We start from the raw sequence: 25,093 nt of genomic DNA, 5'->3' as shown, positions 1-25,093 counted from the left end.
ATGCTCAAAGTGCAGTGTGCCTGATATTCAGGTCAAACGTATTAAGAGGCGAATTTTAAATCATTATCATGCTATCATTATCCATGATAGCAAAGTCATTTTATATTATACCCCATTTAGTGACTGTTGGCTTTAAAATATACATAAAAGATAAGATAACTCTTTGTTGTCATTGCACAGTCATACATAGTACAACAGTACAATGAAATTGGCACTACGCAAAAAATAACACAACACAACAAAAGTAATAATAAATAAATAATATTGCATGTGTGCTTTACGGTAAAGCCTGCAGAATGTCAGTTTATCCTGTGCTTTGACAGATCTTAAGATGATTATGCACACTTTCACATGTTTTAAATTATTAAGTGAACACAGAATCAGCTGATGATTCTCTATACCTCATAGGCAAAATACCTGTCAGTGCATTTTGGAACATTTCTAATGCCATGTGTACTAACGCACCCTCTAAGTAGGCTGGGCTGTCATTTTGGTGAGTGAAGTTCTGGTATTTTATTGGGCTATTAGCACTAATTAGAAGATGTCTGTTTCTGTGCATTGCACGCATACAGTTTATGTATCCCAAACTAAGATGATGGCAAACTTGACCCTAGTGTGAAGTCCAAAGCTGTCAGGGGTTTCTTTTGTACTGACTGGAAGGTTAGTTTAAGCTGAATGTGCAATAATTTCATTTGATGGATGCATTTTTCATTTGGATCTCTCAACCTTATGTTCACTCCCTAACGTGCCACTCAGTCACCAGACTTTGAGATCTTTTGCACTAGTAGATAATATGTTCTTTTAGCACAATGGGCCGCTTTCTCGTGCCATACTCTGGTGAAGAGATGACACGAGAAGTTGTCTTCTTTATATATGACTCAAATATATTCTTAAAATATATTCTGTGAACGATTTTGAACATAACACCTTCACCGAAAATTTAATACCCATTTATATTTACGATGCTCTTGAATTCCTTTTGTTGTGTTGCTTTTCACTTGACAGTTCATCTAAGTATAAATGTAAAAAAAATATATTTTGGTTTAGTTCAAACAGAATAATTAATGCAGTAATATTAATTGTCTGAAATGCATTTTTTAAAAACCCAAAACAATAAAGGACAAAAACTCAAGTTGAAAATTATTATTTTTTTATTATCATTCTTTTAAATTAACAAACACTGCTATACATATTGCTGTTTTTTTTATTAATTTTGAATCATTTTAAACAGTTAAAGCATTTGGAAAAGAAGTAATAGTAAAACAGAGGACAGAGACAGTAGATGACATGTACAGTAGAAGATCTACAGTCAATGGCTTTCCTATGTGTGTCGAGGGGCTCCAGAATATTTCAACATACAGACATGGTGATGTTTTTGGTTATCATTCCACCTTCTCATGCAGGATAACAACCAGCCACAGTAAATCAACCATTACCGAGCCTTTCCAAACAAGTAGCAGCAGCTTGTATTGAATTGAAAAGTCTGTTTTCTGCAACCAGCGCAACAAAACTCTCCCAACCATATCCCTTATTCTTCTCATAGCAAAAAGGTTTGCGATGGCACCTTCCTTTTACCCCTGACGTTAATAGTCATTAGGAATGTCTGAAGTAAACGAAAAAAATAAAAGAAAAAAGTCTCAGATATCGCTGTTGTGTCCTTCTCAGTGCATTAAACCCTCAACCCTTTAAGTTACACACATAAAAATAAAGACAAAGAAGTGTCATAGGTGTCCACTCTTTCATGTCAGGCCAGCTGTTGAGAGAGTCTTCGTATCCCTTCCTTATTCTCGTAAAGTGAACCACATCTGGCCCTCGTTTTAAGCCACTACGTTTCTAACCGAGTACCTCGATGTTGTATTCATGCACCCATAAATCACCACATCTGAGTTGAATTTAAACATCATTTCTTTACTAAAAGTGACAGATTTACAAACACAGTATAAACAGGGTTGACATCATTGGCAGCTGGCGACAGTCTAGACCACAGTGGCTTTTTCAAATTTAAGCAAAATCCCTCCTTTTCAGACAAAGACGGACGAATTACAGGATTACACATGTCATAAAAATCTTTTTTTTTCCCCCCCCCGGCTTTTCTGAAACCTGACCAGAGTTGGAAAAAGTTAAGCGCTTTGTTTAGAGGATGAACGGCACAAAGAAGCCGAGGAGGGTTTCGTTCAAACTCTTCGACCGAAAAGACGAACCTCTCTTGAAGCGACGGAGTTTAGTAAAGTACCACCTCTGCAACACTTTGGCTAGACCAATCAGCAGCCAGCAGTCCTGCAATGCTCTTCACAACTGGGTTCTACTACACATGAGAGATATCCCTGACATCAATGTAAATCACATACACTTTGTCAAAAACAGGTTGTAAAGTTCAGGTACAGAATCACTGAGGAAAAGCACACCAATACTACTGTAAAGTCAAGCCACTATGGCAAAATAGAAAGTAGAGAGTAGGAACTAGTCGTTGATTGAAAGTTGGCTCGTATCCTTTGCAACACTGAGGAGTGCTCGGGTCACCCTGCGGATGACCGCTTTGCTTTTCTACAGGCAGATTAGAGAGGACAATGTCTTAACAAAACACTGTAAAATTTAATCAGCACAGGCCATAAATACAATTAAAGAGATGGAAAGAACATCAGGAATGTGCACACACTCTTTTCCTGAATCAAGTTCTGAAAGGACAAATCGAAGTGGAAAAAGAGATGAGAGGAAGTCTTTGCTCATTGTCTCTTTCTCCCCTTCCAGTAGAAAGCTGACCTCGTTTAGTGATTTATTTATTGATTCGTCTTGGCAGAGTGCAAGTGTCAGACACATGGCTTTTTGAACATTTTCAAAAATATATATATTAAGAACACGCTCTCTTGCTGTAATCACATCAACCAACGGCTGCCAAATGCAGGCATGTCTTTCTTCAGAATTGTCTGCCCAGTAAACGTTGACACTCTGGAGTTGAAATGGTGAAGGGATTATGCTTTTCAGAGTCTGTGCACACACTTTGACGGATAAAAAAAAATTTTTTTACACTGAAGTAGAACGAGAAGAAACACGCAGCGTAGCCCTTGTGGGTCTCCCTCTAAAGGGGGGAAACGGCTCACATGGTCAGCTTGGTCTGGACTTTTCAGTGTGCTCTTGCATCTTTAAAGACACCGGAAGGAGGGTGGGGACGAGGGCGCGCAGTCGATCCTTGTGTTTGCTTTCAGCCACAGTGTTTGTTTCTCAGCCGCGCCGAGACGAGCCCTCGCTCAGAGGGCCAGGAGGGTCGGTGAGTTGAGGGAGTCTGAGGACTGGTCGCCGCTGCTGCTGCTGCGCCGGTGGGCCTTGGAGCAGGACTCAGAAGAGGGCGAGGGGCTTTCGGGCTCCACCATGTTGGGGTAGGTGAATATGAGGTTTGGAGCATTTGGTGTGGCAGCCGGAGTAGATGCTGCCACCACTGGAGTGTTCAGGCTGTCTCCATCTGGGCTGTACATCCCGCCACCGATGCTGCTGCTTCCCAGACAAATGGGCTTGATGATTGAGCGCTGAAGCTTGCCCATATTTTCGTCCCCGTCCTCGGGCTCCTGCTTCACCACCACTTGGTTCATCTGAGCCCGTGTGCCCATGTTGGTGCGCATGGTGAGTGGGAGCGGATTACACTGCTGCTGCTGCCCGGATGGCTGGTGGCGCTCGTCGATGGGCAGCTTGCACACGGGATTGTGGGCAACAAGCATGAACTCCAGCTTGTCTTTCTCTTTCTGCAGGGTCTCGATCTCTTTCTGCAGGTCTGCTTTCTCCTCCTCCAGCTTCTCAGTTTCCTGTTGAATGAAAATATGAAGTAAAGTTTAGAACTACCACTTGCATTTTGCCTTAACTGGACAGTGGAAATACAGAGACAATAAATACATAGGAACTTCATCCCTGTTATCACCAGGCCACCAAAGAGTGGTAGACGATTTGTTTAAACTTAATAAAAACATGATGCAACATCTTACTAATGAACATGAGGTGATAAAATCATCTTCAGCACTTGTGAAGTATGTAATATGAAGTTTCCAGACTGTACGTGTGGTTCTCTGAGAAGCCAAAAGAGGGCACTGTCTGTTTGCTTCAGTTTTCCCAAGCGCCACAATTTTATTAAACCCAGAAATTTGTCATGAACCATTTGGACTAACAACATGTAATCTCGAAGCCTTCTGCTTGAATTTGAGCGCCACATAATGACTGTGCCTTGTTTGTGTCTCAGAGAAATGAGATCCGCATCAAACAGTGTGTCATTAACGTGAGACACAAAAGACACAAATCCACACCATAAAGGCTTTCATTGGCTGGGAGACATGAGACATAAAGATAAGCTGACATGCTGTCTGAGAACTTTGACTCATGGGCAAAGGTATGAGGAAGTGGTACACGAAGAGCCAAGAGAGGAGGCGCACAGCGAGACTCTTAAAGTGATAGTATCAGTTATTCAGAGAGTTCGAACACTCCAACTTAATGTCACTGAAAAGCAACACTCCTTGGTTTCTATTTTTTTAAAGCAGGTGTATGAATAATGCAGTTTAATTTTTGTTTTTCCTTGAAGCATTGGCTGTGACTGTATGACTGTGTGCGTGTGTGCGCGCATGCTGTATACCCCTATGTGGGATTGTGAGACAAGCAATTTGCCCCTTTTATAAAATGTCCTGCATTCATGGAGACAGCTGCCTGCAGCAAATTCCATTCCTGGGTTCTTTTTTTTAAGGCCTGACAAGCTCAACCTCACTGTAATTTGGGTAATTAGTCCATTTAGATGCCGTTACTGTCTGCCAGGCAGCACTGTGAGACAGCCCTACCTCTGTCTACAGCTGGCCGAGACAAAAAGCTTTTCATTGCCTGTCATCTCTTCACTCAGACCTTGCACTCAGAGACGCAGCGAGAGTCAAACCAGTAATGTGAGGTTGTAAATTTAGGTGTGGACTTCAATCACTCATCAAGAATCTGGACTCCTGCCAGGCCTCTAAACAAGTGCACCGTGTTCTCTGTGTATGCAAATATGTTTCTGTTTCCTTTTTGTTTTTCTACAAAATATTAAAGATGAAAAAGTTTGCAGAAAAAACAAAACAAAACAGGAACCACGGGGCTTTACTGGCTAATGGTTCTCACCACAAGATGCTGCAACACTTAGATTCGTGGTATTTTTCTATGAAGACAAGAACATTTTGATGGTGATCTCCTGGCGCAGGTCTTCTACTCACCCCTTGCAGCATCTCGGTGAGCTCCCGCCGACGGTTACGGCACTTTGCCGCGGCTAACTTATTCCTCTCACGCCTCACCCTCCTCTTCTCCTCTTCCTCTGGGGTCAGCTAAGTGCGAGAAAAGAAAGAGCATGAAAGGTAGAATGAGGCATTTGACAGACACACACACAATCAATACGAAGCGAAGAGCATAAATAGGAGCTCGGTGTGAGCAGAAAAGCAATCAAAGAGATTTTTTTTTTTTTTTTTTTTGCAGTGGTTAGCTTTGGCTCGTTACCTGTTCATCCCTCTTGCGTCCTCTCCTGGTGTCCCCGATAGAGCGGATGACCCCAGGCCGAGCCAGTGGGTTGTGCGCAAGCAGACTGGGACCATTGGTCAGGTGATGGCCATATGGGTGGGAGCGGGAGTAAGGGTTGGACATAGAGGTGATGACAGTGGGCTGCACCATCCACTGCAGGTCTTGGCTTGTCGTGATTGCATTGATTGTGGGAATAAAGGCACTGTTGGAGCCGGGCATGTCAACCCTGTACTTCTGGAAAGAGAAGGGAAAAGATGGTGAAAAAGGATGCATGATGAAGGTAAAAGTCTCCAGAAGAGGATAGATTTATTTCCTAATGTGCTGCTTCTGATCTATTCCAGAAGCATCTCTGCTGTGCTTAGAGTACCATCACAGAGATGCACACACCACCACCCACCGTCATCAGATTCACACATTTTTCCACATTTCAAGCTTATAGTAGTGATTCAGTCCACATAGGCGAAACACTGTATGTAACCCCTGGAGTGAAACAGTGACACATGCAGTGATTCATGTGGGAAAGCCCAAGGTGTCCACCGCATCTCATTTTTACTACAATGAGACATAACAGTGCACTAGAGAGGCATTTCACGTCTTCTTAAGTTCACTTTTGATTTGACGGGGCAGATGGGAAATGTAAAATTATATTTTTAATGGAATAAACTTTATTAAATTTATTTCACAGAAGATTTTTTTAAGAAAGAAACATGCAATCGAGGGGGGAATAGTGAAAAAAACAAACAAACAGAACAAAAAAAATGCAGTCACTGCTTTGTGAGAACATCTCAAGATATAATGTGTTCCAGAATGGTAGATTTTTGTTCAGACTGTCATACAGACAAACATTTTACATATCGTGCCTATATACATTTGTGCAACAAGGTCTTGTACAAACATTATCAACATGAGAAGTGATGTTAGATCATCGTTTCTGGTATCAAAAAGGAGGACTGCCAGCCCGTGTGCGTAAATTACGCACGTCCCCACATCCCCGTTATTCCCGACTTTCCGTCGGATATCCCGGCAGTCTCTTGCAACTTTGTTTATCTGGTGAGTCATTGTGTATTGCATTTGTCGAGCACATGTGAAACGCGGTCAGTTCCAGTAAGGGGGGAAGCAGACAGCTGTAACAAGCCAGGCATATTATCCAGAATTATGCGAGTGGAATTTTTGGGCCAGTTTGGCTTCAGAATAAGAGCACTGGAATTTACAATACATATAAACCAGGAAATGAATAACTGCCTACAAAGGACATTCAGTGGAATCATGACATTAGAGCCAAACAAGTCCGATTAAAATGATACTGGTCTTACAAAAACACGCGGGGGGAGGGGGGTCGTTTTCATATGTCTCCATAAACTAGCGAAGAGTTCATGTTCCAACCCTGTAATGGGAAACAGGCAGCCAGCGTGTGATTACAGGGAACCAGAGCAATGATACACGCTGTCCAAAAGTCTTTTACCGTAATGTTGCGTGAGCCTGAGGAGGCTTTTCCACAGAATTGCACGGCAGAGGGTGTGGGGGTAAACAACATGCCTGTTCCCGGATTTATATCCTCATATTTTTGAGATACCGCGTCTTCACGGCATTACACTGGCACACCTCTACTGAATCTAAAGTCTCACTCAGACTATGTAAAAGCGTAACCTTATGAGATTTTGGTGTTTTAGATGCATCTCTACAATTACTACCGTGAACACAGCGAGGAAGAACGGGCTTTTGATTGCCCTGCGCTCCCAGTCAGAGCGCGTTTCCAGCTGGAGAAAACGTGCCATGTGCAGCCCGAGACCCGCCTGATCGAATTAGACTCTGATTCCATGTGGAATAATAACATGTGGTCACTTAAACGGAACTTAGATCAATTCTGCAGCAACACATATGGAATATTGAAACACCTCACAGCCCAACACGAAATGCCTGTTGCATCCACTATGAGCTTCATCTCTAGCTAGTTTATCATTACCACAGCATGAAAAGTGTAAAAAGCTCAGGTGTGCATTTGCTTTACACGCATTCGTCTCTGTGAGACAATTCGCAAAGAACCCAGAAATGTTCCAGTTTTACAAACGCACAGGGAATTTGGCAGAAAGAAAGGCGAAATTAACATCTGTAAATCACAGACTCGGATTCATTCCAGTGTGCCAAATTTTCCTGCAACAGCGCACAAACCACGTATATGTCTTTTTTTTTTTTTTTGTAAATTGTTGGCATAAGACAATTGTACCATAAATTGACGCAAACTCGCGCATTGTCGCCAGCTGCGGTGCGCACTAACGGAGAAATGTAACATTAGACAAAATAATCAGTGTCTAAATATTATAAAAGCAAAATCATTGTAATATTATTAGACTGCACCTATGCACAGATTGACTACTGCCCCTGTTGAGTCACTGATTCGAACCGTGTCACTGGGTTCATTCGGATTTGTGTCTCCAGGCGACCCGGAAAATTCCTGTTTAAATTCAGTTAATGGCTGGAAGTAGCAACACGATGGAATAATTTTCTAAAAATCGGACTTTGCACAAGAACGAACTGACACTTTCATGTTATCCAGAATGCATTCATTAATAGATTAATCTGCAGCCAGTCCTTTCCTTCTGTTACCTGGTAGCTTGAGGTAGAGATCGGACTTCCGATCGTGCTGCTGCCGCTTGTGAAGGACTCTGGCTGGGCCGGAGAGGTGCTGCTGCCGCGGGACGAGGTGTCGTAGTTCCCGGAGTAGTCCTGGTACATGATCCAGGAAAGAGGAAGATTTCAGTGCACTGTTTGAGCTCTGAGAGCCTTTTTTTTAAATCCCCGATGCAAAAAAGGCACCAACAGGAAAAAAAATCCTCTGATTCGAGAAGTCGTTAATTTCCAAAGCAGGAGAAAAAAACAAAAGTGCAATTTTGCTCCTGTAAACTGACCTAAAACATTTTACTGATAATACAAATCGTTTTTTTCTTGTGTATTATCCCTGCTTGTAGAGTCTATTTCTTGTTGTTGTTTTTTTCCTGGAGCCGCAGGTAGACCTACACTACGCTGCAAAAGATCCTCTCAGGTGCGCAAACTTCAGCTTAAAGTCAGCAGCACACCTTCAGCGGTCAGATCCAGCAGAGACAATCAAACATGTAGTTAGAGTGACTCACGCAGGTTAACATTCGCTTTAAAGCCTATTGCCTCTCTACTCTTCTCAATATTTTCCGTCGCCTTGCCAGCTACACTCCTCTGAGCTCTCTTTGCTGCTCACGGAACACTTCGAACTTTTTTTTTCTTTTCCTTTTTACCACACTTCCTAGAGATGACTCACTTCAATGGCACTATGAAGAACTGCAACGGCTTTTCAACACCAACGAAAGAGCCTACGTCACGCATGGGGCGTTGCGACTTCAGCAGGGAGGGGTTGTCTCTGCAAAAGGCAGTGAAAAAGAAAAGATCCGTTATCACCATCCTGCGCTCTGCGGACAGCAGGGAGAAAACCGAAAAGCTGGGATTCGGTAAAAGTGGTCCAGAACATGTGTGGAGGGGTTTATTTTTTGTTACGGACGTCAGTGCTGCCGCGGAGTTCACTATTTGTCTGACTTGCTTGGGTCCATTGACGCACGTTTCCTAAAATGGGCAGTTGCGTCAGCGAGCGCGTGTGGGTTTCCTTGGTAAAGGAAGCGTCAGACACTGGAGGGATTCCCTCCCCTCGCGCGCTGTGGTCCGGACTCAGAGCTCACAGCTCGCCGGTCCAGGTTCGGCCACCCGGCAGTGATGTAAAACCGACACATTAAAGCTTAGAAACTTAGAACTAAAGCGACTCTGCACGGATACGCGTGCACCCGCACACACCGGGAGCGAGTGCTGCGCAGTAAAAGCATTTATTAAAAGTTTCTCAGCTTCAAAATGAAATCCATATCTGTAGCTGTGCACAGCCTGAAAATTCGATAAATCAAATAAAGACAGAGAGGAGGGGGGTGTCATGGTGGGTGTAACTATTTCATGTCCACCAGCTTTCATTTGCTGCTCATATACACACTCGGCGATTGGACACGCGGCGTTTCTGCACAATTAAACCTTTGTGCGCTTTGGCGCCGCCGCATTGTGCCTAATTTGGAGAGAGGTGGCACACAACACGGACGGTCAGATTAATGTGGCCCGCCGGTTAGTGCAGCACGGCGGCTTCAAAGGAATCTCGGTGAAATGTGGGCTAATTGTAATTCGGACGCACCTCATAAACAAGGGCGCAGCGCCCAGAATGTGACACGTTACACGATATAAAATGGCGCATTAAGTCTAATCCCATCTGCCACGGTTCCTATTTTAATCTGCATCACCATAACTGCTGGTGCCGCGCGCGTCTTTGCCAGAAAGCCTCGCTCCCATCAGAAAGTTTGAACCGGGGGAAGTTGCGCTGAGGGAAAAATAATCTGCGGGGGGTTTCTGGGGTGACCAGTCAGCCGCTCGTTGCCTCACTTTGTTCGCTTGCTCATAACGTGAAGACGTCAGTTACACTTACAGGTACTGCAGCTCTGCTATATGTCACCCTTTCCAGAGTTACTGGGTGTCATTCATTTTCGCCCCGTTACCTTTTGACCTGCGCACTGATCTGTGACACCCTGCCTGTCGTGCGTTTTAGTTTCCCGAAGATGTTGAGTAATTCTGTATCTGAATGATACTAATTAATGGTTAATCTTTTGAACGCAGCGGTGTTGCTAAGCGACGCGTTTTCTGCTAAATAGCTAAAGGGTGGGTAATCTAATCTGCCATCCTATAATTAATGCCGTAATATCATTTGAGACGCACCCATGGGCGTCAATTTGGGAGAAGCACGATGTGGCACTGTGACAACCTTTATATGGGTCCAAGTTTGATCTTTGAGGATCATGGGACACGCAACAGTCAGTCAGCCAGACGCTGCTGCTCCAGTTTGTCTTCAGTTTCTTGGAGTTAAATCGCAAACTCTCCGACTTCCGAAAAACTGCAGCTTCAAGGAGCCCAAGGTCAGGGGTCAGGTGACACAAGAGGGTGTTTGGTCAATGTGCGCACTGAGATCATCTTATCTATCCATCACACATCAGAAGGGATCTGTTATACAGAACATCTCATTCAGCCTGACGTCCGCTGAATGTCCACTGAACGTCCGTGCGCAAGAGGCTTACCTGGCCGCGGCAGACGCGCTTCAGGTGCTCGTGACGCAGGAGAGTTGATGCCTAATGCTGCCTTCAGGTACCGCCGCATAAATCCGAATGAGGAGATTGTAAACAAAGGGCAGTCAATCCAGGTTCGGGGGGATACATACAGAATATATTAATAAGAGCTAACGTAGATAGTTATTATAACTTAACAACAAAACGCATTTCATGAAAAAACATAACATGGCCTATAGTAGGAAATGATCATCTAATCATGCATCATAGACATCAGTCACACAGCGTTTTCCGTTTGCAGGATCACAGTCCTTTGATGTTGGGTTGTTTTTTTGATTTTCACTTTTTCTGTTGTGTAGCACATTATGAGTACTTTAAAGCTACTTTTGACTCCTTTTCCCCGACCACATTATTTTGCGCAACAAGATCTTAGATATAGGGCATGTTATGGATTATATTGCAGTCATCATAACATCAGAATCCCCAAGATTACTGGAAGTGTTTTGCAAGCATGATCGTAGGAATAATAACAAATCCATGACAAGACGTCCATTTAATTTTGGTCATTGCTTTCAAATGATCCAGCAGAGTACTTTTTTTTTTCTTTAAGTGTGCTGTAAAATAATCGTTGTTAAATTACAATGCTGTACTTTCAGCTCTAAAATAAAGTGGTGTTTTTTATGTTGTAAAACATTTTCCAGTTCTGTTCTGTATAGAAATCTTTGCAACACGTTTGCTGTGTGATTTTCATTGTACTGCTGTTTGAGTGTTCCTGCTGTCAGTGCCACAAACAATTTATTACCCTAAATAAGATACACCCTGGAGTCATTTTCTAGTTGTTCTTCAACCATGACAAATACTGAATGCTTTGATTCTCAAATTTCCCACACCCAGGGACATTTCCAAGATATCCAAGAAGAGGAAACATTTTTGGGGGTCACATAGAACCAGAAGTTAGAACATCTGATTATAAATAAATACAGAGAATGGGTGTAAAAAACATTTCATTTGGTATAATTTTCTGGCTCATTTGCAGTCCCCCTCATAGAGGTGTATTGCATGATAAGTGGCTGCACCACAGTTTAAATATTGTTTTTTATTTATTTGATTTATTGTTGAGTTTTTTTTAAATAGGAATAGTATGCATACAGTATCATAATGTGCATATCATTATTGTGTATATTTTTATAGTACAGCTAGAGATTATTTTAATGACTTGAATACTGCTGAAAGCTTGGTCTATAGGCTTTATCTATAGTAATACATCATACATGAATATATTTTAGTCACAGAAATATATATATCCCAAGAACAAGGGTCTCATGCAGGGGCTTGTCCTTCCATGATGGTTTCTTCTCTTGCTCCCTTTCTTGGGTTTCTGCTGCCCGAGGTATTCACTGAGCATGCCGCCATCTTTCTGATGTACTCGTGGATGTTTGTTGTCTCATCCTGGATTGTGGTACCCCTACTCACTAGGAACAGCACAGTCCTAGGAAGAGCAAAGATACTGCACAGGACCCTCAAGCTCCCAGGCCTCTCTCTTCTGGAGGACCTGAGCTTGAAAGATAAACTGCATTAGTGTGTGTGTGTGTGTGTATATAAAATTTATGAAGTGGAGAAATATTTCTTACCATAAATTTGTCATTTTACAAACAGCAGGACGTGTGTGTATGTGTATATGTATATGTATATATATCTATATACACACACGCGGGCGGGCGGATGGATGGATGGATAGATATGTATAGAAATAGATATATAAATACACATATACACACACGTCCTGCTGTTTGTAAAATGACAAATTTATGGTAAGAAACATTTCTCCACTTCATAAATTCATAATAGGACATGTAAAAATATACAACTGGATGACTTGAAGGTTAAATGACATACAAACCTCCTGAAAAGTGCATTTACAGTCACACTGAGTCACTTCATTGCTACATAATTCTCTGGAAAACAGCTCAGTGTGCCAGAGAGGAGGAGACTGTTCAGAATTCACTACATATTTCCTTCACTTTTTTTTTTTTGCCCTTGCATCACTTTGTTTTCCTTTTCCTTTGCCGTCAGTCACCTGTCATGTTGTCATGTTGTAATACCTTAACCTGGATAATAGCTCAACATGATCAGTGTGGCTAATCTCACAGCTCAGGTGCAGCCAGTAGGACACACGTAGGTAACAAAGTGCTGACTCTGAGCACACAGAGTGGGTTAAAGAACAATCAGAGTGACCGACAGTGGGACTGTGCTAGTGGCCTGTTAACACACTTCACGTGCTGTTTGATTACGCAACAACAGCAACACCGAGTTCACTGCATTTTTGAGTTAGCCGAGCAAAATCTAGCAGGGAGCTGATACCCTCCTTGCGCATGCACTGACAATGCTGTGGCAAACATGTGCTCCCTTTGTCACAGTGTTTTGTGCAAGTTGGAGGTTTTGAATGGAAATCTAATCAGCGGTTTCATCAGGAAGCCCAGTGTGCAGGAACACGGCTTTAAAAAGAGGAGGCTGGATGCCAGACGGGCAGACAGCTCCTGTGAATTGAAGCAAGCATCCTTCAGTGATTTCATTTACTGGTTGCTGTGGTGACTCATGCAAAGCAGTCAAACACAGCAGCGCAGAGGGATAATTTGAACGTTCTTGACCTCCGGAGTGTGGGATTGCAGAGAGAAGAAGATGAATTCATTGGCCGCATACTCTCCAATAAGGCCGGTCACATCATTCAGGTATGCAAAAAGCTCAGCAGCTGCTCAACAACATCTTCACCCTGACCACATCCATATGGACTGAATTCTAATCCACTCAGACAACTGGCCTGCTTTGGTGTAGTTTCAGGATCAATGCCAGATCCCATTTAGCAAAACAATTAATTAAACACTTATGACAATCATTCAGGAACACCTGAGACTGACTTTGATGGACTGCATTGGACAGACATGGCTCAAAACACTGCACAGAGAATCTCAAAAAGAGCTACTCATTTTACACACGATTGGAGCTTTACTCAGAATCTGAGGATGTGGTTTTATCAGTTCTGATATCAAAATAAAGCAGCAAACCCTTCATTATAAACTAGGAGAAAAGTGACATCCAGTGTTTTAGGAAGTTGATATATTGAGTTAAATATGAGAGATTGTGTTCACAATAAATTTGAACCCTTTTAAATATTATTATTAAATTTAGCTTCCCAAATCAACTCTAAAGCCATTAACAGAAACTGTTTTCTGTAGCAAAATCTAAATTTAGTTTAAAAATCCTTTCACTATCACTTGGTATTTAAAACACATTGATTTTATCTCGGATGAAAGCTTTCACATTTTGGGAAAGAATCTCATTTGATTTCTTGCTAAGTGCTAAGTGTTAAATGAGAAGATTGATATCACTTTTGGCTTACATGCAAATATGGTCGACAGTAGCTCATTTACACATGGAACTAAACGTTTGGTACACGATATGCTAATTTTCAACCTCTGCATTAAAAATGTAACACAAAACACCTGCAATACAAAAAGGAGGAAAAGTAATAAAGAAATTATCTTTAAAAGAAGACTAGGACCTTAGGTTGCTATAAGGGTTAAAATTAGAGTATGTGAAGTATGGTTTCAATTATAATTAGGATTAGGTAAAGTTGTGGTGCAATGGGAACTAAAAAAGACTGTCATTTACTTAAATTACTGAGTAACTTTAATTATTATAGTAGTAGATTGCCCCGTGTGAGGGCTGCACGCCGTGATCACCAATCACATGGGGTGAGCCGCCTTAACTTGCTAATGGAGATTTGCTGCATTAACGCAGTTATGGCGTTAACATCATTTTAACCAGATTAACCCTGACAGCACTACATCATAGCTAAGAAATAACGAGAAACAGCAAAAGAAGCCATGTTTTTTCCTGACAAATCAAGAAAGATATCATTGTTAATCAGTCAGCTTTACATTTGTTTGCTTTTGGATTTTTTTTCTCCCGTGGACAGAATTGGGCTAGCTAGCTATGTTTCCCTGTTCCCAGGGAATATAGCTAGCTAGATTACTAGCTATAAGGTAACAGTAACTAGAATAACCATTTGTTACAACCAAGGTATGCAGAAGAGCATCTTTGAACGTACAACACTTTGAACCTTGCAGCAGATGGGCTACTGCAGCAGAAGACCACACCTCTCAGCTACAATTTACATGGGCTTACCCAAACTGGACAACAACAAATTGGAAAAATGTTTCCTGTCGTCTATTTCTACTGCAACATTCAGACGGTAGCACCAGAATTTGGAACATGAAAACATTTCCTCGGCAAAGTTTGGAGCCCATAGTGCCAACTGAGCTTGGTTTAAGTTTCAAAGTCTGAGTATTAATGGTTTAAAATGTAAAAGTCACGTGATCTAAATCCAGTACAGCATGTTTGGGATGATGTGGAACAGGATATTCACATCTTGGAAGTGATGTGATGTTGATGCATTGACTGTGTGATGCTATAATGTCAATTTGAATCAAAATCTCAGAGGAATGTTTCCACCACCTTGTTGAATCAACCCTCTACTACCAAGGTACCTAATAAAGTGGTGAGTATCTATTATTACAGTGACCAACCATCTGTCTATTCTTTTTCGCTGATCCTTGACAGGGTCGAGGGGGGGCGGGGTTAGTGCCTATCCCAACTACCATAGGGCGAGACGTGGTGTGCACCCTGGATATTACAATATTACAATAGTAAGCAAAGAGATGCAAAAATAAATCCCATGTTAATTCTACTTCCATGCTAATTCTAATAATTTGGCGATATTAACTGCTGCCCCTCCTCAGCTTTTATAAACCTGCCAATCAGCTGAAACTGTGTTTATATTTGTTCATCTACCCGTTTTTTGCTCTCATCATATATGTATATATATACACACACACACACACACATATATATATATATATATATATATATATATGAGTCATGTAAAGCAAATGTAGTGAAGCCCAAGAATAAAATATGCACCTGAAAATGAGAAGTAATTGGTCCCCTCTAAGTGATGGCTTGTATAGATGAAGACAGAGGGAATGTCTGAATTCTTTTTTTTATGGTAATTGTTAAGCTTGATGTGAATTGTGCAGTCTCGAGGAGTATTGATTATGTTAAGAGGCTCTTCTTCTATAAATATCAGTAGTTAAAAGAAAAGGTGCCAGGTGGGAGAAGCGCTTCCTGCAGGGCTGAAGTGTGGTTACAGTGCTGCAACCTGAAACCTGCCTACACATCACCGCTGCTGGATGTGGAGCTGACTCTCTCTCTTTACAGTAAACAAATGCATGTGAACCATTTGAATTTCTGTCATAACTTCCAGAAGGCAAACAAATCCTTTTCCATGACTGTTTGTCAACTCAAACGAAGAGAACAGCCCCACTTACTGGATTGAAATGCGACATATCAAAATATAACAAGGAATCTGTTTAAGCGGAAACAGCACTTGTTATAAACAAGATTGTGAAAAGTTCTGAGAAAATACTCATTATGATATCTTAAAGGGTTATTCTAAAAATTAAAGCACAAATCCTTGGGCCACTACTTCATGGGAGCTGAAGTTTTGAGATATTTCTGTTATTTATGATATTTATATATTATGTGTGAGGATTTATGTGTCTGAAACAGATAAATTATAGTTTATCTGATCTTCTGCCGAGATTTAGATGAGAGGATGGACATGAGAAGTGTATGCATTATCTTACATTATCACTTCTGCTGGAAGCTGACTGTCTCTCTTTACAGTAAACAAATGCATTTCAGCATTTGCCATTTCTGTCATAACTTCCAGAGAACAAACCAAACAGCAAACCTTTTCCATAACAGTCATGTGCTTCAACTCTGACTGAAAAAAGAGCGAGAGCCTTCATGCTTGTTTGCTGCTGTGGTAGAGAAACAAACCAAATGACATCATCTAACCCGACTTCAGCCACCACTTGTTTTCATGTCACTGTGGGAAATCTAACATACATTTTGTTGCAGGAAATTGCAGACCAGCAAGAGGCTTTATTCTGTAATTACCCAACAGCCCCATTTAATGGAGTGACCGCAGGCAAAAAGCCACGACAAGACACCCGTAATCACCCGTGCCTTCACAGATACATGCCCGAACGCACACTTGCTTCACGAGCATTAAGGTATCTGTTCCTGATACAATGGAAGGAAGTGCGTCACAGGCACGCTGCACTTCGACACAAAGAAGAATGGAACGCTGCCCAGGCACAAACAGAGTGAGAGACAGAGAGAGAAGGGGAAATGTTGGAGCATGTGGTGGAAGAAGTGAACAAATAACGGCGTCCGAGAGGAGAAAAGAACACGAGTGGTCGGGGGACTTCAGAGCAGGTCAACACAGCCACCTGCGATTTCGCAAATAAACACGACCCCGCCATTCCTTCCACTTTTACTGGACTGCTTATTCTCAGTGGAAGAAAACAACAGTCCGCCCCTCACCTCCCCACCTCATCTCGCCCAGTTCTAGAAAGAGAGGAAAGGAAAAATGCTGGGCGCCTGAGAAAAACAAGTTTTACGTGTTGTTTTGTTCTTCCTGCGAGTTGTTTTCCTCGTCCTGAGCCCAAAACAGTCCAATGAAATGGCATTTGTGGGCGACGCTTCTCACAATGGGCGAGTTTATCTCCCTCCGTCAACAAGGTTATCAGTGTAATTTATGAGGATGCTAGTCTGAGGTCCGCGCAGCCTGGAATGTTAATGGGTTTTGGTTGAATTGTACTCTTGCTGCTGCTGCTTGACCTCAGTTGACTGAGCATCACACTACCTTCTGCTCCCGTTGAACATAAATGTCTCAGTCTTTAAGTTTAAAATGCTGCATTATTGTCTCCACTAGACTTCCCAGAAATCTCCTGTTAAACAACAAGTGTGGGCGGGATGGTGACATCATTTTACCTTTGGATTTTCACTTGCTGATGTTTGAGTTTCAGGGCTTTTGATCTGTTTTAGCTAACTCTCTGTTTCTTCTGGAAGTCTGGAAACACTAACACATCACTTCCTGTCCACTAGAACAATTTTCCCAGGAGGCGGTAAAAATGAGGTTGAATCAGTTACTGTAAAAGCAGCAGATTCACCTCTCTGGAACAAAAAAACGGGGGATTTCAGTTGAGCAGAACTGCATGTCTTGTCACAGCTTAAGGGAAGATCATTGCTGGCGTGTCTTTAGAGGCAATTTTGCGTTTCTCTGTGTAAACATAAAGACTGCTTTGTTTTCATCGCTGTGTGTACCAGTAACTCGCTCGCTATTACTGCACTCTGAGGCTTATCTTCACTGCAGAATAATCCTCATTGTTGTGGCTCTGTGAATCCAGGTCCTCAGAGGAAAATCTTTTGTGGAATAAGATGAAGAGATATACAGCATCAGTGATCCGCTTTTAGATCTCTCCCGCTGCTGCTTCTTTGATATCTTACTACGTGTCATAGAGTAAATTTGATGTTTTAATTACAGTTTTGAGCTGAACACACTAATGGCAAAGCAGCAACCTTGAACACAGTTTTAACCATTTTGTTTTCATACAGAACAAAAGGAATTTTCTTTATACTTAGCTTCCAAGGAACTAGAGTTTCTGCATTTGTTTTAAAGGGGTCTTAAGCAGAAGTTCTCTAGGCTTTCTGAAAGTCTTTCAAATTATATTTTGGACACCAGCTGCTTTTACCTGACCATTTTTAAAGGAATGATTTTTGCTTCTGTTTTAAGTCACTTAACACTGAACAACACATCATTCGGGTATAAAACAGGTGCATAACCCAATCAGGGTTGTGATTACACATAACCAAACAATGAGCCAATTAAAATTTAATTTTTAGGCACTTTCTTCCTAGCAGACTGTCATAAAAAGACAATTTGTTAATGTTTCTTTATTTTAAAATGTAAAATGTCAATGATAACATACTTTGACAGACACAAAATAGTATTTTTGCACCAACAAGGTGATTTCCAAATATCTATTAGCTGGAAACTTGGTTTATATCAGCATAGTGTGCATTGTGCTATTAAAAATTTTGAGGAAACTGGACAAGTAGAGGACAAAAGAAGAAGTAGCAGGACTAAAAACCTGAATGAACACTCTCTGAAAATCATGTGTTTAAGAAATAGGAAAAAAATCCAGCCAAGCCCTGAAAAATGCACAATTCAACACCAACGGTCATGGATTGGCCTCCCCAGTCCCCAGACCGCAACATTATTGAAGCAATATGGGATCTTTCTTACAGGGAGCCAACATCCAAAGAAGATCTCAAGAACTGTTTCTGATTAAATCACATCTGCCTTTTCAAACCTCTCTGTGCTACGTCATTTGAACAAAATTCCTAGAAAGACCCTTTAAATTTCCTGCCATATTATCAGGTAACAAGAAATGGCATAAGTAAAAAAACACCCTGCGTTTCATCAAACTTGCCATTTCAGACCTCCATGAACAACATCCTAAACCTGACTTGACCCTTTCCCTAACTGAAGCTACTTTGCGTGTCATTTAAAGTTGTAAATGGACGCAGAAAAACAGTTTAAAAGGACAGGCAAAATATGCCTGAGGTGGAGGTCTATTTATACCACGATATCACGTTGATTTGGTTCCCAAATCAAGGACGGCTGGTAAGGATGGATGAATCGTGGACTGATTGTGATACATGGAGACACATGTCAGTCAAGAAAAACCCACTGGGGAAAGAAAAAGGAGCTCTTTAGGTTTTAATGTGTTCTTAATGAAACGAATAATATCCTCAGTTGGAACTTACACACCTTGTTTGTGATTGGTCAAACGGAAACGTGGAACTGCAAGAGGGAGGGGAGGCGGTGGTGGCGGGTGATCTTCCTGGGGTAGGCTCCTCCGGTGCGTCCATTCCTTCCAGCTCGATGGAAGCTTAATGTGAGTGTGGAAAAGTGGAAAATTTAATTAGGCTGCCAAGGGGGTTTTGTCTCACTTGGCATCCCCCCCCCCCCCCCCGCCCCCTTCCTCCCACGACCACTACTGCCACCCCCACATCTTCCCTCCCTCATTTTTTGCTCTGATCACATTTGCTGTAACAGCACTATTTCTTATTCTTTTACCCATAATACTTCAGAATATGATTTTCTTGGCACCTTGTTCTTCACTTATGATTCCCCCGCCACCTCCTTTTTTTCTGCCATGGCCGGATTCATCCGTTATGCACTCCTTGAGCAAAAATTTTCTGTTAGGCCCCACCAACCCCACCCCGAAAATCCCTGTCCTGCAAATATACAACCTGGCCCCAGTGCATTAGTTAGGCTAAACTTTACTCAACAGTCATGTTAGAAAATGTAAAGTGCTCAAAACTGGTGCTAACAAGTCTAAAACCAAGTGACTCACAGTTGAAAGCTGCCTTTCTCAGCACTGGATTGTGTGTAAATCCTTTTAAAGCTCCTGGATTGTGTCAGACCAGACATTTACTAAGTTGGGTTGCAACATTAAAACTTAATAAATGTGTAATTTGTTAAGATTTATGTAAGGATGCATATAAAATTAGTGATGTTTAGCTCACAAGAAGCTGATGCATTTATTCTCTCCATGAAGTACCTAAATGTTTCACATACCATTTTAGGCCTACTGGGCATGTGCAGCTACATCATTATCAATCCTGTGGAGAACATACACGATGGAGACTCACAACAACTCCTTGTTGGCTCCAGTTTTGGCTAAGTAATATAATAAGTTTGCAGATTCAAAACACTAGGAAAAGTGTATTTGTTGTATTTTAGGCATTTGCTTCCTAAAATGTGTCTATTTCATGTGTCAATAAAAATGTTTTTTATTGCCCGGTAAAGCGATTTTCTCTTATGGAAGACATTTAAGTAACATTAACTTGATAAACCGTTTTTTTTCTACAGGTCTTTTTGGAAGTGGAAATGTTCAAATAGCAACAAAGATGCCCCTTTAGAAGCTGAAGGGGTGGTAGAGGCTTAATCCACCCAATCCAACTGTGTCTCACAAATTTGAGTTTTTTCCTTGGATCTGACATTTTTTGGTGTTACTGTGTTTTGCTTTAGTTCTAAGCACCAAATGCAATTACTAGTTATAAAAGAGTTACAAAAAGATCATGGTTTAGGTTAAAATAAAGAGTGTGTTTGGCAAAAGATTTGTCAAATACGGTAGCTTAATGCAGATTTTACATGTACACAACCTTTACATGTGATCTGCATCTATCACAATGATCGTAACAGGCTACTAAGCCTTAAAGAAGGTGGAGGAATGGGCCTTCTGGCTTTGTGCATGTGACTGATAACAGTCGATAATGGCCATTTAAAGGGCTGATAATATCTGGATCTGGTGTTGGTTGTAGCACAACTTCAAACTATTCCACCAAATACAGCTTAAAAAACACTAACAAAAAACATTCAGTGGATATTTTGGGCTTATGACGGTAGGGTGAAGCTGAGGTATTGAACAGTCACGCCTACTGCCCAGCCCAAACACAAGTTGTGTAGATATCTACATACGGTTAAATTGGTGATAACAGATTTTATGTGCTGAAAGGATGTACTATTCTTCTATGGTCAAATGTTTCCCCGTCAGGAAACAGTTGAAGCTCAGGTCATTCAAAATGAGTCCTCTGTGGACTTGGCTAGATTGCTTGTTTGATGTTTTTCAAAGAAATCTCTTGCCTGGAACTTGTTTTCTTAATATGGTTGACATTTGTGATATTACAGCTCTTAGTGAAAGCACGAATTATTCCTATGGGTCTTTGTACCATCTTACAAGGAATAGCTTGTAAGAGCTCAAAAAGACACCAACATTTAAAAAAAAGCAGAAAAGTCGTACATTTAACAAGCTGGAAGCATAAAATGTTGGTATTTACAAGCATCTGAACCCTATCTTCAACAAAGTATTACAGCTTTGGTTGGCCACTCTTGAGGAACATATTCCAGAAATCCTGTTAACATACAGCACAGTGTACAGGGTATTTAAGCATTTTCAGCTAGCAACTGTGCACCAGATGGCCGAGCAAGTGTGTCGAAACAGCTAACAAAGTTATGACCAATCCCAACTGATCACCCTGTCTGATCCATCTATTAATTTCCCAATGTTTCTCCACCAAAGAAGGTGGAGCTGATGATCTCTACTTCTACCCAATGGGGTGACTGAAATATTTAGCTTTACTTCTAAGGAAATCTGTGGTAATACCCAGGAGTTAGTGGGAGTGACCTTTATGTGATAACAAATTCTTCAGTAAGAACTAATTTATGTGATGAAACCAAATGAAAAACAAAAAAGCCAAAGGAGATCTACCAAAAAAACCAAACTGCAGTTCCTCTAATAGCCACTTAAGGCTGGCTCTAAACTTTTGAATTTTGAAGCGCCTCGTTTTAATAACCACCAGAAGGCGATAACCATGGTTGCAGAAAGAGTCCTTGTTCTATCACATTTTATGGGGAAATAGCTTTCTGTAGGTTCACTCACTCATTTTGAGTCATACTGAATTACGTGTTAGACATATTGTGTTTCAGAAGGTAGGATTACCCAAGAGCAACCACTCACCAACCAATGGATCAATACAGGCTTTTCCCTAGCAACTGGTGGCTAGCAGGAGCTTCTTACCAGTCTCTAGGCTTTTTTAAGGGGGCTTTAGCAAACTGTCAGCAACCTTCAACAACCCTTGAGGAGCCACCTAAGGTTGCCAAATGGATGCTGACAGGTCTCCAAATCTATGGGAAGGTCAGGCTAGCTGATAATCCAGGCTTCAAAATGTCCATAACCATAGCTATGTCAGTCTTTGGAGCTATATAGGTGAAACCTGCAGCAGTTTTGAGAGCTGTAAATCTCCACTTTTTAAAAATTCAAAGCTCTGGTTGAATACTGTCGATGTGTCAACAATATGACTTTGTAACTGGAGCTAAAAATGATGTCAAACACAGGCTGCAAACAAATGGCTCTCACGTGAAGTTTAAACCAAACAGCGAATGTGGCATTTCTGAGGTCTCAGTGCAATAGAAGTGCATTATGTTCAGGGGTATCATTTATCTTTATTAATAGATGTTAAGAAGATGAAGAAAAATCTTTTACATTTTATGCAAATCATAAGCAGAAACTGCAGCCAAACTTCATCACGTGGCTGCATCACATCAGCTCAGGCTCAAAAGAAAACTTTCCCCCAACTCGTCAAGAAACATGCTCATCCCGTGTGCACTCTTCCAACTTATGGATATTTATTTTTCGGAGGGAGGGGAAGTGAAGGGAAGTGGGAGCGGGTGGCGGCTGCAGTTGTGGCGGTGGAGGAGGGATGAAGGAGCGTTGTCACATTACATGTACCTGTCTGTACGCGTCTTCACTCGTGGCTGTCATCTCACCTGACAGGTCTATCAGTGTCCACGGCTGATCAGGACGCGTCCCTCAGCCTGACAGGATGAACAGACAGCGCGGCAATCCAGACTGACAGCTCCTCAGGTAGCTGCTGGAGGAAGGGAGGTTTAAGATAGGAGGGAGATGGAGGAATCTGGGGGGTGAGGGGCAAGAGAAAAGCTGCAGAGCAAGAGGACTAAATAAAGAGTGTAAATAACCCGCCAGATGATGTCCACAAGAACATCAGCAGTGAAGCCTAACCCTAGATGGCATCAAAGAGGTTCAATCTTCTTTCTTTACCTTTCTTTTTTTCGGAATCTGATAATGAAGTGATTGAGGCTTTTAAATAAGAGGCTGCTGCCAAACGCTACCTTTAAAAACTCCATTAAGCCACAAAAATCCTCTCTCTGGGTGCCAGTTTGAGTATTTTTAAGCAAATTGAGTTTCATCTTTTACGACAATCATGCACGTTGAACCGAAGCCAAACAGCTCGCTGGGTAACGAGAGCTGCCTTCCAGAGAAAAAACACCTGCGGGATGTGCTTTGGTTAACCCATGAAAGCTTTAAATCAAATGCTTGTGATCACACCCAAGGGGAAATAAGGCCCCCCTCCTCTCTCCAGCACACCTCCCACTCTGTGCTTCCCACCCTTCTTGGGAAGAAAAAAAAAATCAGTCTTTATCTTGTCAAAAGCCATCGAAAACAAGCCCTTCCAAACGCCCCAACAACACGGGGACGAGACAAAACGGGAAAACCTACAAGCTCCAGAGCGAAGACTCATTTGATCAGCTTAGCCACGCTCTCCTGGCTCCTCATGCACGAGGAGTAATTAGCAATTAACAATCAGGATTTAACTAGATCCAGTTATTATCTGTAACAAAAAAAAAAGGTGGTGGGAAGGGGGGGTATCTGCTGCTTTGACACGGGAGTGCATCAGAATTCCCCTGCTCCTCGAGTTTGATTTTAAAAAAAAAAAGAAAAAAAAAGAGAAGGAGAAGAAGAAGAGGAAGAGTGAGGGACCCGAACCGTAATTCTCTCATTTTCACGACATCTCTGGGCCATTTTTTTTCCCAAATTCCCAGATCAAACAGGCTGTAACAAAAGGCCCCAAATCCCCCCTCCGCTCTCCTCCTCCTCCTGCTCTCTCTTTCCAAAATTAGTTAAGCCTCTCAGCTCCATCATCCTCAACATGGCTCGCATCAACAACCCTACGCTGCTTTGCAAATGCTGCATAGCCTCTGAAATCCACCCCGCCTCCCCTCTCCCCATTTCCTTCCAAATATGCTGAAGAGTTTTTTTTTTTTTGTGGGGGGTGGGGGGTGGGGGGGGGGGGGGGGGGGAGAGAGAGAGAGAGAGAGAGAGAAAACTCCCCATATGTCACTCTGAATTTGGACTTACACACAAAACACAAAGTTCCCCACAGTCACTACAGTTTTTTCACTGGGCTAACTATGTGTCTTTTCTGGGGGTAAAATGTTAAGCCTATAGTCTGCTGTTCAGAAAATAAAGGTGAACAACAAAGGCTGAGGCGAGGCTGACAGATTCGGACAGAAGAGGGGGGTAAACAGTCTCTCCTCTCCTGGTCTCTGACACACTCGGGCCTTTTGGACACTCCTCGCTTCCTTCTGATTACCTCAGCCCCGGCTGTTTACCATCGAGGGGATGATTCAGGGTTTTCAATCACTCGCGCACACTTTCCCTCCTCTTGTCTTATCACACTTTTGTCTGCCTCCGACGTACTTTTTCTGCTCTTCAAAAGTTTCTGGCGGCTCGCCCGACTTCTGAGGTGAAGCTGGGTGAGATACGCCGAGAGCAAATGCTGGGTTGTTGCCCAAGAAGGTGCTCGTTGCTGAGCTTTAAGTGATCCTGTTTCACACACTTGTCAGTTCTCCAGGCTGGCAGGTCCTTAACTGCCTCTGAGCTAGCTGCTTATAGGGCTGCCACCAGTCCTGTTAATGTTAATCTAATGCTAATGTTTGCCAGCTCCCTTGAGCTGAGGACACCTGTTTCTGAACAGACAGGCCGCGCCCCCCTGCTTGATGCCCATTAACTTCCTGGCCACCATCAAGGCTGCAGTGCAGTCGGCGATTTATCTCAGAAAATAGCATAAAAAATGACCGACCCGTCTTCAGTCATCGCCTTATATCAAAGTTTAGCCCGACAAAGCGTGATCAC

General features: G+C 42.1%; 1 protein-coding gene and 1 long non-coding RNA gene across 2 annotated transcripts; both read right to left on the bottom strand.

The window, feature by feature from the left end:
- Positions 1 to 1,133: 1,133 nt before the first annotated feature.
- Positions 1,134 to 9,020, bottom strand: fosl2 (FOS like 2, AP-1 transcription factor subunit). Its single transcript, XM_084914571.1, has 4 exons — positions 8,113 to 9,020; positions 5,488 to 5,742; positions 5,211 to 5,318; positions 1,134 to 3,794 (listed from the first exon to the last, which is right to left on the bottom strand). The coding sequence occupies exons 1-4, from the start codon at positions 8,239 to 8,241 to the stop codon at positions 3,246 to 3,248; spliced, it is 1,041 nt and encodes a 346-aa protein (XP_084770697.1). The 5' UTR covers positions 8,242 to 9,020; the 3' UTR covers positions 1,134 to 3,245.
- A 2,137-nt stretch (positions 9,021 to 11,157) lies between these two features.
- Positions 11,158 to 24,225, bottom strand: LOC146365620 (uncharacterized). Its single transcript, XR_014798592.1, has 2 exons — positions 22,927 to 24,225; positions 11,158 to 19,483 (listed from the first exon to the last, which is right to left on the bottom strand). It is a non-coding gene; the product is annotated as an uncharacterized LOC146365620 (long non-coding RNA).
- Between the last annotated feature and the right edge of the window lie 868 nt (positions 24,226 to 25,093).

This window comes from Perissodus microlepis, chromosome 19 (genome assembly GCF_051167445.1).
Source record: "Perissodus microlepis isolate ML-2025 ecotype Zambia chromosome 19, ASM5116744v1, whole genome shotgun sequence".
In the NCBI taxonomy this organism is placed as follows: domain Eukaryota; kingdom Metazoa; phylum Chordata; class Actinopteri; order Cichliformes; family Cichlidae; genus Perissodus; species Perissodus microlepis.
This window is presented reverse-complemented; position numbering and strand designations above follow the sequence as displayed.

Bases quoted from the DNA above. Each gene is read 5' to 3' on its own strand.
- fosl2 (XM_084914571.1), bottom strand. From the start codon at position 8,241: ATGTACCAGGACTACTCCGGGAACTACGACACCTCGTCCCGCGGCAGC. The intron at 5,743-8,112 runs GTAACAGAAGGA...TTCTCTTTCCAG, and splicing joins TCTCTACCTCAAGCTACCAG to AAGTACAGGGTTGACATGCC. The intron at 3,795-5,210 runs GTGAGTAGAAGA...TTCATTCAACAG, and splicing joins TCACCGAGATGCTGCAAGGG to GAAACTGAGAAGCTGGAGGA.